At 38.5% G+C, this 18,118-nt stretch overlaps 1 protein-coding gene across 1 annotated transcript in view; it reads right to left on the reverse strand.

Annotated features, from left to right (window-relative positions):
• The window catches only part of RALYL (RALY RNA binding protein like), a gene marked incomplete at its 5' end in the record, with an annotated part of 189,927 nt that overhangs the window by 9,129 nt on the left and 162,680 nt on the right, over window positions 1-18,118 (reverse strand). The window contains 2 exons of the mRNA XM_082014800.1: window positions 421-584; window positions 4,956-5,003. Coding sequence (XP_081870926.1) covers window positions 421-584; window positions 4,956-5,003 — 212 coding nt within the window. The remainder of the gene's footprint in view (window positions 1-420; window positions 585-4,955; window positions 5,004-18,118) is intronic.

The following is an 18,118-nucleotide window of genomic DNA, read 5'->3' on the forward strand; positions in this document are numbered from 1 at the left end:
CCCAACCTCCCCCGCCTCCCCCAACCCACCCTCCACCATCTCATATACAACCCACAAGTCTCGACAGAAATCAGTGTTCTTCTGTCTATAACAAGACTATTAGCTTTGCTTTATTGTTAGCTGTTCACAAGACCTCATGGTGCATAAGCAATCAGGATGATAGGAGATTTTAAACAGGCGTCTTCTGAGGCCAAGGGAGTGATCTGTAGGTCAAGTGCTGTGGAAGGGATTTCTTTCAACAGTTACATTAGTGTGCTCTTTCAGGAAAGGCATGTCAGCTTTGGCAATCAAATCAGTTTTTGAAGCTAAAGACTGAGGGTAGGAAATGACTACAACAGAGCTATATAATGGAAGCTGTCTTCTTGCAGAGATGACTAGGATCATTGTTTCAATAATATCCAACTGATATGAGCAACTCACATTTGGATCCTGAGGAAGAAGCCCCACTTGAGGTGGATCGTGATGCTCCTTTCATGGAGAAAACCCCTTTGCCTCTACGAGTTGTTGTCACAGCCACACGAGGACGCTTCAGTGGAATCACTGCACGGGGTGGTGGAGGGACACGGCCATGGTAATCAAACAACCTAGAAAAGATTAAGTCAGCTGGACTCCATAAAACCTTCTGTGATTTCATGTCATGGAATCCCTGTCAATTAAATTTTCATGTTATCTCTGAGAAAATTGCCCTTTGAAACTGTAATCATTTTATATCACAGTCAAATTAGATTTCAAGGACCTATGCACATTAAGTGTCATATTCAGATTTCAGTCACAGGCCAGTGCATAGCTCAGATTTTTTTGTGTAATTTAAATGAGGGATACATTATGGCACTCTATTATTTGAAGTATGGAAAATCCATAACCTGCTTTCCACAGGTCCACACCATTTCATTGCACACAACTAACATCAGTACATTTTGCTGTGGTGACATTTCAGCTCCTTTATTACATGCATGGCTTAAAATCTAGTTTTCTATCTGCTATCCTTATAGATAGAAAAAGAAAATAACTTTTCTGAAACCAACCATCACCATAAAAAATATCCTGCAGTTTGTAAAATAGCAAAAGAGTCTTTATAGTGAGGGACCTGTATGTCCTTCTGAATGCATAGAAAAGAGGTTCCAGCATACGTTTTCTTTATTGGAGAACGGATTCATGTAGAATCACTAAAATATCCAAGCAGTTGGATAAAAAAAAAGTCTTGTTCAAACCAAAACCATTGTCGTATGTAGATATTCAGAGAATTACCACTCAATAAAAAACCACTCAGCCAAAATGAAATAATTTTCCCAAACAGAATACCCCAATCCTAAAAACACAGTTGTCAACAGCAGTTAGCTAACCTGCCTAGAAGAAAATAGAGGCAGTAGAAAAGGTAATCAAAGCTACAGATCTATTTAGAACACGAAAGACAGGGGCTCTGAATATGACAGGTCAGGAGAAGAAAGTTCAGAAAATTAAGATTTCCAGTTCAGTGACTGAAGTAGAGAGACAAGCAGAGTTCTCACAAAATATTCTTGAGTTTCTTTCAAATGATACTTGCAACTAGTAATTATGGACATTTATAACTGCATGTTTAACTTTCACAATTCTGACTACTGTCACCCAGCTGGGCAGATAGATACGTATTTGAAAACAGACACACAAGAAATAGTAATTCACTCACCACAGTGTCTAACAGCACACTGAACAGGAAGCAGAAAGTCTTCTAGCCCATTTTCTGGCAAGTAAACACCTAATGCTTACATCCTAGGATCCTTAATGTTGCCTGTACCATAATCCCACAGACAATATAACCAGCTCCCTCCTTTTCCAAAGCTGCCTTAGAAAATGTGTCACAGAGATCCTGTCACCGCTACTGAACTTGAACTCCATGGCCTTGGATAAGCAGTTTCTAGCCATTGTGAGCAGAACTAAACAATTGTGTATGAAGACGAACACTAAAACATTTTTGGGACTTTTAACAGAAATATTATTGTTTGTTGTCACTCATCATATTGGATGATCTGCTGGTTAGTCACAGCTTCCCGTTTGACATTACTGGAACAAAATCTTTCAGAAGAACTGTCAGCTATGATGCAAAATATCATTATGCAATTATTCCTCCAAAGGTGATTTTTTCTAGCTTCCAATACTTCATGTTTAGATAATGTAGTGAAATGCAAAACTATGCTTCCTTTTTTGAAATATATAAAAGAGCTGTTACCTAATATTACTATTCTTACTTTTATTTTTTAAATTATGCAAAGCTTTTGGGCTTGGTATTTTGTTGCACCAAGTTCTACATATTTCAATGACATGCTTTCTTTAAAAAAATGCTTCCTTTTATCAGTTTTGAAGTACCTTGCCTGTTTTCCTTGTGCTTGTAATATGAAAAATGATAAAAAGAAATGCTTAGTTCTAAAGCAATTCTTTGTCCCAATAATCACTAATGTGCATATAACTATCTTTTCTTTCACTCACCCTTCTAAATTGTGCAGTCTTGATCTTGTCAACCTATCTTCATACAGATCTTATTTTACAGCACTAACCATTACTGTCGCCCTTTTCTGACCCCACCAATGCTTTAGTCAAGATAAGAAAGGTGTATTCTCCCTTCAGGAAAGTTGGAAAATTAATGAATATTAGAAAACAAGACCTACAGTTTGAGATAAAGCACAGAAATTCAGAAAGTTCAGGAGTTCAGAAATACAAAGAATCGTACTATAGTTCTTAATTTATATTTCCTATAAACATGTTGATAGTACATTGAACTTTCCATAGGATTTTCCTTTCCATGCCTACCATATAGAGCTTTTAATCTTCCACTTCCATTAACTTGAATCTAACAGACACCCTTAAGCCTCCTAAGCTTTTATGTCAACAGATCAGCATGTCCAGCCTTGTGAGGCCAACATCATATTTGGGTTTTCGACCATAAAACTTCTGCTGTCTTAATCATGAAGGATTTCTAAATCAGAAAATTATAATATTGACTAGATTATGGACACATTTCCCTGTCATCAGTTTTCCATAAGACAATCACCAGGATAGACATAAGGTTCCACAGAAACAACATTTAATACCCCATAAGTATTTCTTTTGTTTGTGGAAATCTAACCATTATAAGATGTTCAATTGTGCTACCCATAATACACAGAAATAGGGAAAAAACTAAAACCACATAACTTTAATATTCAGGTGGCATAAATCAGAAAGAGTACTCTGTTTAAAAACATACAAATCCGTTGATGAAACTCAGCACAGTAAACTTGGGGAAAGTAAACACGAGCCTATGGAAGTTAACTTTTTACTCGATATGAGCTGCTCCTACTGTCAAGGCTGGACCATGCAGGGTTAAACTGCATTGATGGCTTTTACTCCATATGTTTATAGCTCACTGTTTTTAGCTCTGTAGACAGAGCTAAAGTGACGAGTGAGCATGGTCATTTACATGCACAAACAAAAGTAGTGGCTCCAGCTGCTGAATCAACCCCAGGAAAGAAACAAAACCAAAAAACATTGTTTTAAATTTTTCCGACAGTATTGCCAAGGAGAAAGGTACATAACACACGGTAACTTAACTTTGGGGTGTAAACTGCTCCCCTGCTATTGTCCATTGCTTTACATGAAGGCCAGCCGTATCCTGGGCTGCATCCAAAGCAGCGTGGCCAGCAGGGCGAGGGAGGGGATTCTGCCCCTCCACTTTGCTCTGCTGAGACCCCACTTGGAGTCCTGTGTCCAGCTCTGGAGCCCTCAGCACAGGAAAGACATGGACCTGTTGGAGAGGGTCCAGAGGAGGGACACCAAAATGATCAGAGGGATGGAACACCTCTCCTGTGAGGACAGGCTGAGAGACTTGGGGTTGTTCAGCCTGGAGAAGAGAAGGCTCCAAGGAGACTTTATTGCAGCCTCCCAGTACTTAAAGGGGGCTTATAAGGAAGATGGAGACAGACTTTTTAGCAAGGTGTGATAGGACAAGGGATAATGGTTTTAAACTAAAAGAGGGCAGATTCAGACTAGATATAAGGAAGACTTTTTTTGCAATGAGGGTGGTGAAACACTGGAAGAGGTTGCCCCGTGCAGTGGTATCTGCCCCACCCCTGGAAACATTCAAGGTCAGGTTGGAGGGGGCTCTGAGCAACCTGATGTAGTTGAAGATGTCCCTGCTCATTGCAGGGGGGTTGGACTAGACGACCTTTAAAGATGCCTTCCAACCCAAACTATTCTGTGATTCTATGATTCTATAAAAGAAATCTTAGATTAGAAGAGGTTGGTGGAGCAAGGTTTTGTTCCCTTCTTATTCACTTGGCCTATGCTAAACCAGGCTGTTGTAATGCAGGGACACAACACTGCTGCATCATGGATTGGTTGTCTGTGGTCATCCATTTTAACCCAGTGTTGTGGTGATTCTACTATATCTGAATATATACATTCACACAGTGCTGAGCTAGGCTGTGCATCTGTACTCAAGGCACAAGTAGCCAATTGCTCAGGTATCCACACTTCTGTTGTGTGGTCTTGCTTCTCTCGAGGTCCTTCTAGACTTCTAAATGTTCTTGGAAAACATATTTTTCAGGAGAAATTCTCAATCTCTTCATACACATGGATGAAAAGACAAAGGCACGAGTGTCATACTGGAGAATTTTACAGCTGCTATATGTACCAGTTACAGTGAGCCTGGAATAACTCTGTAGGAAGAAACACTGAGCAAATAAACTGTTCAGCACAGAAAATGCCCCAAAAGCTCTTGGAGAAGGAGAAGTCCAAAATAGCTGTTTAATGAGCATACGTTTGGCAGTGGAAATCTTCTCTGTTTGTGATATATTCAAATAGTCTTCTTCTGATACACAATAGAAAAAATGAAATTCATAATATGTAAAATCAAAATAGACCTGTCTAACCAAATTATGTGATTACATTATAAACAAACTGTAGAAATGGTGTAGGATATACAAAAATATAACCACACATACCGATTGTAGAAATCATCTCTGTAGTAATCATAATCAAAGACGTAACCACTGTGGAAAAACATAGAAAAGCAAGAATGAACTGATTTGTAGAAAAATACACATTGATTAAAACATTTGTGGTAATATTGGCTTACTCTCATAATCCAAGCCCTTTTTCAAAGTCCTTCCACTTCTTTTCCTCAATCATACACTGTACATAATATTTGTCAATGCCCTTGTCAGCTATCACTGTAGTATATTTGGAAATGTGAAGTCTGAGGCAAGGAGAACAGTGTAAACAGTTGACAGTATATACAGAAAGAATTTAACACAGCATGACGGTTCTGTGTAACTAGAGGATCGTTATAGTGTAATTCTCTGAGTGATCAAATGAAATGAGCGCTCTATTACTGAAGCCCTCTTCTTTGCTGGGCTAACAGCATAATCAGTGGACTAGGAAGACTGTTAAATACATGAAAGATTGGTAAATAAGTGAGTAGATGAGACAGATAAGACAATGAATTTGATTTATGAGAAACATGAAAAGAATTGGACTGTTGGTCCTTGAGTTTGCCAAATCTTCTTTCATCATAAAGAGAAAAGCAAAAAAGGTTGGAAAATGAATGATGGAAACAATAATGTTACAGAGATGCCTTTCCTCTCAAGTTCAGAAGGGAATATACATACCAATCTAGGAAAAGAAAGGCACCATCAAGGGAAACAAATATAGGTAGGGAATTGCAAAGGTCCAGGGTAAAACTATTTTTGAGCCATCAATTGCAAAGTCAATCCTAGATTGATCTTCCTAGTTTTGCATTGCATTAGCAACTTTCTACCTTTATGGTGAAGAAATAGCAATGAAGTCTATTTATCTCACATATCCAATAAAAATAGAACCAGAGCTTATAAATGATCTGCACGGAAAAGTCACAGGGGATTTGTACTCTGCCTGATGAAAGACTAGTAGAAACCTAGTTTTCTACACAAACCCTAAGTTTTTCACTTGCCTGAGAAGGAAAATTATGAATAGTAAAGGATGAGAGGTATGAAGAAAGTATCACAAAAAAGGAGAAGATTTAAATAAGAAAGCAGGAAGGTAAAAAGGAGAGAGTCAGAAAGGAAAAAGCACAGAAGAAAACATAGAAAATAAAGGGAGATGAATGATGGTAGCTACATATTAATGAAGTTTGTCTTCACAGGGAATGGACTTTGGATAATTTCTGCTCTTGAACATTGAACAAAATGTCTTAATTTTTTTTAGTACATAATTTGAAGAATGGGTCAAGAATTCTGGAGGTTTTGTGTTTGTTTTCCCTCATCACATAATGCTCCTTTCCCCTTTTCTTCCCTTTGCCAAGTCTCAGAGACTGACCACTTAAAAGGGGGGAAAAATAAAGTTGGCAGACTTAAATTACCTCACTAATCATTTAATCCCAGTGTTTTGATTTTAAGGGTTTGCAATTTCCCTTGTCTGCAACTGGCAAAAACATCAATGAAAGAAGCAGGAGGCTGGGGAAAAATTTCCACCCCTGCCACATCTGTCTTGGATGAAAGTGCCCAAACCTCTAGCGATAGTACTGACTACCCACATAATAGCGGACCAGCAGTGAAAGTCATGAGACTCATCAGGTGAGAAGGGCAACCATAGTTCTGTTGGTAACTTATTTGAGAAAAGAAAGCCCTATATGCATTTTATATGAAACACTCATTAAATACAACAGCCCTGGAAGACTAGAACCCAGCAGCATGTAGGCTGTGTGTGGCAGAAGCAGCAAAATGACATTAAGTAATAATGAGTTAGACCTTGTACAGGGATCATGTTTCTGTATCTTAACACAAAAGTAGCAAAAATTTTCCTAAACTATGCGACAGCTCCTATTTTGTCTTTCATTCCATAGCCAGTCTACATGGAACTAAGAGGTAGCAGGTAGCAAAGCTATTATATTATTTACAGCTATTCACATTTTGCTACTGGTTTTATTTAGACAAATGATTAATAGCTGCAATAAGCCCATACTTAATATTCAATTTGCGTTTTTAAGTAGAAGATAATAGAAAATTTGAAGAGAAAGGATTGAATTTAAAAGGCCTATCACATGAAACCTTTCACCTGCAGTGACATTAATTTAGTTTGCATAAAGACCAGATAAATTCAGTTTTTCAAGGTTGAAGAACATGCGCTGATGAAGATTAATTCACTTTGCATGGTGTGAAGGGCTGAAGGGCAGCTATATTTTTCTGTGGCATATCAACTCTGGCCCACAGGACACCATAAGGACTGCTGGCCCTTCACTTGGCTTTCAGAGGGTTGAACTTACTTTTCCTGTGCAATTACCATGACAGACTGCTCAAAGGCATCGCTGGGAATGGTGGCACTGATGGGGCACAGGAGGGAGAGAGGTCTCAGGCAGAGATCTGAGTGTGCTAATGAAAAATACTTGAGAGAGGGTTGAGTGGTTGCGAAAGGCTCATGGGTTCCCTAGATGAGGGTAGTCACAGGCAGTGGAGGTTTTGGGTAGGGAAAATGCAGGAAAGGGTTTCTGATGTGGCAACAGATTGTTTCTCTCCTTCTCTACCTTCTGCTCTCACTCTGTCACTGTACCACTGAGGAGATCCTGTCACACAGCATTCTTCATACAGAACATTTTCGTATTGTTGAAAAATGTGGCTTATAATTTTTTTTAATTTAAATTTAGTGTAACATCTTGGATAACACTTCTCTTTTGAGAAAAGCAGTTTTGCACATCAGTCAGCCCCTAAGAATGTCATTTTTTTGCTCTGTTCAGGTAACTTCTGTCTTGAAACTGAACTCAGTTCTTTATGTTCCTTCACCTTTGCAAATGACGGTTTCAACCCACATGGTCTAATGCTTACCTGTGGGGCCAGAGCAGGAAAAAGTAGAAGCACATTTTGAAGTCTGGTTATCACATGGCAGTGTAATCTATGAATACATGTAAACTTTTATGGGTTGCTTATGTTATCTTTTAAAAATATTTTATTGCTTCAGAAACGTCTGATACTATTATGTCTTTAATTTTCACCTGAACCAGTGGTTTTCATATAGTGTTTTACCACTGAAGCTATATAAACAGCTCTACTACAGATGCTGCCTCTAATCTTAAGGTGCTTTGCATTTTTGCGTGCTTTAGTTCACTAGCACCCATTGATACCGAGATAAGAGGTAACTACAGGTATTATGTATGTTGCATGAAATTCAGTCTCTGAAATGGGCATATGCATGGTTTTAGCTGCAGCAAACACTATCTACTTTGTCCTTCTCGTCCATCTGTCTGCCGAAAGATTACTGACCCTGTGTCTGGGATATGAGATGCAAACATATTGTGGCATCTAACAGTGCAACATGCTAGCAAAACTGACAAACTAAAAGGAGTTGATTTGCTTACCTTTCTAGTCTGAGTTTATTGTAAATAAAATCATCTCAATTCAAGGGCATCCCTGTTAATTAAGTCCCATGTCCCATGATACGGGTGCTGAGGACTCTAGCAGGAGGTGGGGAGGGAATCTATGCTTTCCCCAAAGGCCATTTGGGATCACCCTGCACTGGCAAAAGGCATTTCTGTGTGGAAGTATCATTCATATGGAGTGTGAAAGAGTCAGTTCTGCACATACAGGGGCTCCTTACCTGGGACCACTGGCAAAGATGTGGCAGCAGCTACCTGACCCTCAAGGTAGGAATAGCACCCAGAGGTACTAGGTGGTCTGCTATGACCACTCAACAGAGCAAGGGGCTCAATTCCTCTTTCCCTTTCCCATTACTTAGTCTCCTTGAAGAAAGCTGATGGAATTCAAGTGTTGGTCATGGAGGAAAGACATTTTAACCATCCATGCTATCTATTAAAATAATAGAAGGGGAATAGTATTGTAGGACCTTATCTGCAGGTGTTGACCCTTACGGAATAAGGGATAGGATGAGGAACAATAGGCATAAACTGCAGAACAGGAAGTTCCACCTCAACATGAGGAAAAACTTCTTTACTGTGAGGGTGACAGAGCACTGGAACAGGCTGCCCAGAGAGATTGTGGAGTCTTCTTCTCTGGAGACCTTCAAAACCCGACTGGACGCGTTTCTGTGCAGCCTGCCCTAGGTGATCCTGCCTTGGCAGGGGGGTTGGACCAGATGATCTTCAGAGGTCCCTTCCAACCCCTACCATTCTGTGTAATTCTGTGTGTGTGAATAAAAAAGGTAAAGGAGGGTGAGTTTAAAAATTTGTGAAATCTTGATGTGGATCCTTCTTTATAGCCATGATCTGGGTCTCTTTTTCCCTCTCAAATACTATATGCAGCTGTGGCAGCATAGGCAACACAGAGGCAACATTCTGTAGCTCCTGGGGTTGTGTCCTTCACTGCGACTGCTGAATTAACAGCCCATGACGCAAGACATCATGTGAGACCCTTAGAGAGCTGGGGTTTTATAAAGGCAAGTTCCTAGTCCTCTTGACTGTGAAGCAGTTGTCCTGCATGTGTACTGAAAAGGCTATGAACCAATGTCAATGAAAAGAACCAAAAATGGATGACCTAGGAGAAAAAAATCTCTGCTGTTTTTCCAACTGATCTCACTTGGGTTTTTTCTTTTTCATTCCTTGAATGATGATGTTTCATTTGCAGTAATATGTTAAAGAGATTGTACTGTGAAAGTGACCAGTACATCTGTCTACCTATAGCCATAACTGCTCACACGCATGCCAAGGGACAGACCTGAGCTTTGGTCAGTGCTGTGGTATAAAACATGAAGCAGAAAATTAGCACAGATAATCACTGGCACTGAGATCAAGGTGACTGCAGAGTTCTTAACCTCCTGAGAGTTATTCCTTAGCAACCCACAAACCTGTGTTAGGGAGGCTGCAGGAAATCGCTCGCGCAGTGTTGAATACCAAATAGCAAGTTGGAAGCAGAGAAAGGCTTAAACCAGCCTGTGAACTGGTGGAGTCAGCAATTTCCTAACGGCATTGTGAGCAGGCAGATTACTTACCCACAAACATATGCCATCTCTGCAATATTAACAGCAGAACTGTGTGCATGATGCTGCTATTAAAATGGAAGACAGTAAAAGACACTGGTAATGCTCACACTGAGGCAAAGAAAACTCATCAATACAGTGTGCTTCTGCTAAGCAAAAGTCATCGTTCCTTTTTCTGACCTAGTATCACCAAGACAATCTTGCATGAACTGTCTCTTTTAGCTTCATTTCACTTAATACCAAACCTACTTTAAATTATGTATGCCTGAAGAGTATGAGTCCCCAAAGAACAGATTTTCAGAGTTATAATGCCGTACGTATTCCAGTTTCTTATGCACATCAGCAGTTGCATGTCTGTCAATCAGGCAAATGCAAAATTACGTTTCTGCATCTTTGAAATAAACCTATGGATGTTATTATGTCTTTATTTGTCTGATGATATTGTATATTGAATATCTATTATTACAGCGTAATATTTCTTGTGTTCTGTGTTCTATGCCCACAAAAGATTTTTAGAAACTAATGATCACATCCTGTTTTAATTTACTTAGCTCCAAACACTAGTGAGTATAACTGACTTCAATGGAGTTATTCTGATTTTAGAAAAGTTAATGTAGAACGGAGCAGAAATAGCTTTTGTTATTTTCATGGCAGCAAGAATTTCTGTATTACATGTGAGTCACTCTTAGCTAATATATCTTTTTCTTCCACAGGTACAGAGATGTATTTGTAAATCATAAATGTTGACAAACCAAGCATAATGTATCTTAATTCAATTGACAGCACTATCACCATTTATACTGCCAATTGCTTTTCTGTTGTCGGGGCTGGATAAAAATATTAAATACAAAAGCAGTATTCCTTCAATCAAACTCCTTTTAGGAGGCACATATCAATCTAATGGTTGAAACTAGTATTCCAGTCACTTGTAAAATAATTTCTCTTGTGATGTGAAAAGAGTGCTAGAAATTGTTCCTGTTGAGTGCAAAAGAGAATCAGTCTAAACCGACGTGATGTTAAAAAAAGGGAGTGGGTGAGGGTAACTAGATGATTTAGAAAATAAGCATCAGGAGATGGAAACCTTCTCTGTTAGAAAATCAATTAGATGGCAATGACTTTCATGAGCTATTGAAAAAAAAGGTGGAGATTTGAAACCACTTTTCAGTGGATACTGAATTCAGTTACCTACATTCCCCAAAGACATGAATTAAATTGGTGCTAATTAATGTATTGATTGATAAACTTACTGCCAGTGTCCAAAGCTAAGGGAATGTGTGGGCTGAAACCCACCCTTAGACATGATTGGATTGTAATTGAGGCTGAGGATGCTGATAGAGTTGGAAGGACAGTTATGTTTTGCAGTTCAGGTTGTATATTCTGCAGAGAAAGAGAATAGTCTCCAGAGCCAGCTTTTTGCTGACATACTTACTGTCAAAAGACAAATTTTGTCAGTGATTCCTTCAACTGATACATCCTTGGAGGTTTACAGCAAAAAAGAGGGAGCCAGAAGAGGAGAAGCAATTGTAGAAAAGTATTTTACGTTCATTTCCATAACGCAATTATGAGGGCAAGTAGGTAGATTATAAACAAAAAATAACCACCAAAATCCCCAACCACTTGTCCCAAAATGCCAAATAGTTGAATATAACCTACTATTTGTATATTTCAATTACTGATCAATTTTCATAAGTTAACCATAAGTTAATAAAAGTTTTATTCTAATTCTACATGTTCATTCAATTAATAAGTGAAAGACAGAGGTTTTCCCCCTCTGTCCTGAGGTGGGGGACAAGTATGGAGTCAAGTTTTAAAAAGTACAACACAGAATGTAGTACCGTACATGGAAGTTTTTTTCTGCAAAACTGAAAAGTTTTTGGTAAATCTAGTCTGGAGAGGTACATTTTGTCCAAGCAAGACAGGTATACATAAAATAGCTGACATACAGTACTCCATGTTCCATTAAAGTATCTTTCTGCAGACACTAAGCAGTATTTATTTGCAATATGATTAGGTTGTATTTTTTTATCTCTTCAGATATATCCTTTCTTTACCCTTATCCTCTCTCCTGAAAACTATTTTCCCAATGAAATGTATTTTGGGAAAACTCTTGAACTTACTCTTCAACCTGAATTTTAGGCAAAACTTGTGCAAATGTTTGAAGTTGCATTTACACAATCAGGTAATTAAGTTTACTTAGACACTCTCCTGTAGAGGATTAGGCAAAGCTTGTGAAACACAGGATAGCAAAGACCTCAAGATTATAGACTCAGGGGATGGGAGGTATTTAGGGCAGCCAGATGGGCACAAGTGATGCAAGGATTTCAAGGCAAAATTTATCCCCAATGATTTTCTGTACAGCTAAATGCTAAGTATTAGAAGTACTCCTAATAAAAACTACTTACTGTGGCTGTGGGGGCAGTCTATGCTTAACATTGGTAGCCTGATGCCTTTTAGAAACAAAATAGTAGCTTTTGTATATAAAGATACCTGAATAAACCAACTTAATGTCTCTCTGACCTTTCTTCTCCTGCTGTTAAACTATTTTTTGTCATCTAAAACAATCTCCAATTACATAGGTTTCCCATGGGAACATATTATAGTAAAGTAATGAAAAAGCTTTGCAGTGTTCTAACCAGTGGCCTAACCATTTCCCAAGGTGTCCTTTAATTGTATAGAGTGACTGAGAAATTCTTTATGTCCATATGATAGGTTTTGCTTAGTACAAGAGTAATGTGTCCTGCCTCTTAAAAATGTGTTTTACATTCAGTGTATTCAAGGTACTACTGTCAAACCATACACATGTGATTGATTATCCAATTTATTAGTAATATTGTATACATTGCAGGAGTGTCATTTAACTTGTTTTGACAAGTACAGAAGACTGTCATTGACAGGTGTAGGAAAAAGTGATGGGTTTAGGCTTTAAAGTGTTTCTATGGCATTTCACTGAACAGCAGATTGATAAATTAAAATCGCAGTGGTAGCACTGGATTTGAAAGACTAACCACTTAAAATTACAAAAACACATCTCTGAAAACTTTATGTACTCCTCAGAGAAGCAGTCTTAGAAGCACTGACTGAAACAGAAAAGCACAGTTCACAAAAGACTAATCATCAATTATAATGTGACAATGTCAGAGTTTATGTAAAGAAAAAAATATTTCTAGAAAATTGCAACACATGCTTTCCTCTCTCCTTTTCAAAATATCAGAAGGCTTAAATTGAATTTAATTCTGTTCTCATATACACTAAGTTTACTGATGTAATTTTATTATTTTGGATTGAGCAACTCAAGGTTTAAACCAGCAAAATGGAGACATGAAAGAGACCATAACTGTCAGTGTCCTGAGTATGGCTTGTGAAGACAAGACAAGCTGCTTGTTTTTCTGAGTGCACTTTGCAAGTGAAGTTACAATATAAATGGCAATACCAGATGCTGTGAATCTAAGGAAACATTCTTGTACTTCTGACCCATTCTGCAATAATTTCCATGGTAAATGGATATGGGAAGTGCATCTGATACAAGAGAGATTTTTCTATAACTGAGAACAGAACTAGATTCAATTCCAGTCTGGTCAGAGATGAGTAGAAAGGGCAGCTGTGCATCATCCGACTGGTTGTGTATCCTCTAGACCAGTGCTAACTATGCTGACTACACTTGGTTTCTGACAAATCTGTGCCTCCTAATACTTCAGTGGTCTGGAAGGGTCTGAGTCCATTCACTTTCTGTATACACAGTCAAGAAAACAATATTTATTTTCTGTAAGGGAATAAAAAACCCACAAAACAAAGGAATTCCTAAAATATCAGTGGAAAGACCTTTTGATGTAGAGATGGGTATTCAAATGTCACCACTCTGAGCTACCTCAGTGTAAATACAGATCAGATATAATTATTTATCTTAAATGTATGTCTGGATTCTTCCCTTATATTCTTTCTCATAAGGGAAAGAGGATTTTTGTGCCAGATGACTCTCTTGAGTGTAATACATATCAAAACAGCCTCGTGGCTTGTCATGGTATTGGTATTGCAGTTTTCCTATACAGTTTTGGACATATGGTAGAGCTACTGATTTCCTGTCAAACAGATATGATGTGAGTATGAATGATCTAGCTGAAAACTTTCTACAGATCTTTCCTAATTTACAAAGAAGTATAGCTCGACACTTAGCAAAAGACCTTCTGCCCCTTAAGGGAACTCCCATACGGCCTGCTGTAGCGTCTCGGCTGACTTGCAAGGCTGGCCCCTTGGCCTCTGCAACTTGCCTTAGGCATGGCATGCCTTGGAGGGAGCTTAGACACGTTTTCCTATCTGCAACGGGCAAGAACTGAAGTTCTGTGCCTGTCTTTTTTGAGGAGTATCTTTTTTTTCTTAGGGAGTGATCTTTCTCAAGTTTCCTCATATGGTTGTGCTATTGCCTTCCTGGGCATGCAGGGAAGACAGTGCAGTCTGGGTACTCTGCTTTTAGCCTGTACCAGGCTTTACTCTGCCTGGTACACTCCTTTATGGTTGCCTCCACACTCTAAGGGCTTACTCCACTCCCTGGTTCACTGTCAGGGCACCCAACAATATGGGGTATTAATAATTTCCTCTCCTCCTCATTCAAGACTTTTTGATAAGCATATCCCATGTAGAGTTTGATCAGGTTACATTTTTGGCTTCAGGTTTAACCAGCTCTAAGCTCCTTAAAATACAGTAGTCACATTTTATAAATCACATGTTGTAACCTCTGTCAAACATTTTGGTAGCATAATTGATGTTGACTTAGTGTTCTGCACACTGACTATTATATTAAAAGAAAAAAAAAAAACCCACCACAATAAATTTAGGGGCTTCAGTATGTATTTTATGTGATCTTCTCATCTTCTCCCTTGCACTCCTTGGATGCCACAGGACCTCTTTTGGAGACTCCTTCCTATCACTGTATTAAGCTCAAAGGAAACAGTTGCACAGATTCACATTTTGACAACTTGCTTGCAGCAGGTGGCCAAGTTTCATTAGCTTATTGTTATTGTTTGTTAAGAACATAATACTAATATTTGTGCCTAAGATACCACATTCAATGGCTATAACACTAGAACTGAGAATATTTTTATCCTGCTTGGGGAGAACATTTAAAAATGTTCTTTAGTCTTATCAACCCTGGCAAAAATGATTCTATGTATATAAAATTAAATATTACACTCTCATTTAGAAAGACATTCATCACTCAACTAAGATATAGTAATTATCATGGTTCTTAGACAATGATCTATATATCCATCTTTTCTCTTCCATTCAGATTAATTTTATAACATTTTAGATATTAAGAAAATGACTGCATAAAAGAGGGCTCAGGGAGCTTTCTACTTTCATTATTGACATTTTCTGTAACTGTGTCCCTAGATCATGTGGTCACAGCCCCTGTCAGGTTAGGGCTTCACTTTCACTGAGATGCATCAGGTCTAGTAAACATTTATAGAAAGTTTCATTTCAAGTGTTTTATCACTGTGGGAAATGTGCATGAGAAGTTAACACTGCAGACACATCTTAGACTAAATTTGGTTTTATATAGTCTGTTGAATTAAGCTACCATAACAATTTAGTGCTGAGAATTGCCTCCAGCATCTCTTCCCAAACCACAAGACTCTGCGAAGCAGTTAAAACTGTTATGATCTCTCTCTCTCCCCCCGCTCCTTTCCCCTCCCTTACCTTGTTCAGCTCCCCTCACAGAATTTTTGCCTTCTCCCAGCAAAACCGCATTACCATTACTCACCCTTATACAACTTACATGACTGGAATGTTATTTTTCTGTGAATGCTCTACACAGCAAGACAGTTTTATAGCCTATAAAGTATCAGCCAGAACATGAAATACACCTAACTACTGACACCTAGACGAGGTCTGCTTGAAACCAAATCTTATTTGATTCCAGATTTAAAGTGTAATCATGATTAATATGTGTGTGTGTGTGAATAAAAAGATGAGTTTTGTGAGGGAAGAAAGCCTCTCAGGTCCCTCCATCTCTACTAAAGAAATGTGAACGCTTTGGCATAATACTGCTATATAAGCCACACTAACGACCTTCAGTTTTGCTTCACTAACTTCACTGTCTCAGAAAATGTAGCTTCTGTTTCCATCCCACAGCCTTTTGTACACCAAAAAAGGATAGACCTGCAGGATGTATTACATTACTCGAGAAATGCTTCAGTTTTCTTCCTTTGTGTATTGATCCTAATTTCTTTGAAGATGTTGGTATTTTCAGGTAGTCAACAAATAGTACACAGGAAAAATGCAGCCTGAAAGTTGGTAATTTTTCATTTTGACTATTTGTTGTTCATAGTGTGCGTGGATACCTACCTGTAGTTTCTGTCCCTTGATTTAGCTGGTAAGAGAATAAACAAGTCCATACATAGTAGGTACTTTTCAGCAAATAATTGCTTCTGATAAAATTCCCAATTTGCTGGGACTTTCTGGTGGCTATCTGGGCAGTTAGGAAAATGTTTGACCAAAGTAGCTGACATTCAGCTGAAGACTTTACAAATAAAAGTAACTGAAGCACAGTAATTAAACTGTTAGCAATAAAACTCTTAGCACACTGTTGGCAAGACAGAATGTCACCTAATTCCTATTTATTTTTGTGTACATTACCAGCAAAATTTTACAACCTGCTACACCTGTGCATACACCCCCATGGGAGCGTGTATGGCTGATGTTGACAAAGCTGCACTTTGGCTTGCAGAATGATAGGAATTGTAAGAACGCAGCTTGAACCTGAGATTAAAAAATCTGCAAACTCCATGGATAAATGCAGATCGCTTTTGAACTGCGGTTCATAATTAGAGCTAATGCAAAAAACCAAACAAACAAAACAAAACCCCAGACCAAACTAAAACCAAAATGGCCAAAATCAAGACCCTCCTTCTTGAAATCAAGAAGGGCCCCCTCTATTGGGCCAAACAGAGGCTGTTGAATATGACCTTAAGTACCCTCAACACAGTCCTGCTTCTTTTCAAATTAAGGTGTCTAAAGGCATTATACCAATTAAGCTAAATTTGTAGAAAACAACCTATGATATGGCTCATTTTACTAGTTGAAATCTTGCCTAATATCAGGACATATCCTGATTTTGTTTTATTTCAAATGAGGCGTAGATTACAGCATGCTAATGCACAGCTGAACAATCCAATAAAGCAAGATGTGGGTTGTTGTTCCTTAGTATCATACAGAAGGCTATCAACAGAACAACACTAAAGACAATATCTCCTAGCCTGAAGCTTAATACCTTTTAAAAATCCTTAAACATGAGAGAGAAGTGGGAGCTCCAATTTGCTCTGTGTCAGCACCACATCTCTCTGAAGTGCCTCTTTCTGCACTGCCTCCTCTCTTAACAAACTTCACACCCTGGGATGGGACATTCTCCTGATTTCACAGAGAGGAGTCAGAGGCTGAGAGTATCGCTGTACGTCCAACAACTAATGCGGCTTCCCTGCCTATTCATAGCACTGGAAGACACTTCTAGAAGGTATCTGGTCCAGCTTCCCACCCAATGGGTAACTATATCCAGGGCTAGACAAGGTCAGCCATGGCTTTACCTAGTGAGACTTGGAAACCTCAGCAGATGGAGACTCAACAACCTCTCTGGAATACCTCTTCAATTTCAATTTCTTCCATGAGCTGCATCAACTCTGGTGATGCAGCTCTCTGTGAGACACAATACTTTAAGTGAAATTATCAAAATAAAAATGGTATAATGTAAAATAGTATAGAACCAAGGAAAAATTCTTCCCTTCTTCCCATCACTGTTCATGGTAGCAACCTTCATCCTTAGGGTTTTACATTGCCCCTCAACACAAAACCTAGAACAGGGAAGACAAAGGTTGGTCCCATTGATACTCAAAAATGGTACTTACATACTGTGGTGAGAGCACATGAATAGAAGGATAAACATCCCCCTTTTTAAACATTTCATAATTTTACATTGCAAAGAAAAAATATGTATTAAATATACATCTAGGTAACACTATCGTCTTTCTTCTGCCTCCCTAATTCTCTTCATCCTTATTCAGCCCAGCCTATTGGCCAGCATGATTAGCACTGCTTTACATGTACCTTCTTCTTTGATGTGTTCCCACTGCTTTAAAAAACTAGAAAGATAAGAAAAGAAAAAACCTAAATTAGGATCTGTGGTAGTGTTCTTGATGGGGCTTTTCATGAGAATGTCAAA

The sequence above is a fragment of the Phaethon aethereus genome (genome assembly GCF_964289735.1).
Source record: "Phaethon aethereus genome assembly, chromosome: 2".
Classification (NCBI taxonomy): domain Eukaryota; kingdom Metazoa; phylum Chordata; class Aves; order Phaethontiformes; family Phaethontidae; genus Phaethon; species Phaethon aethereus.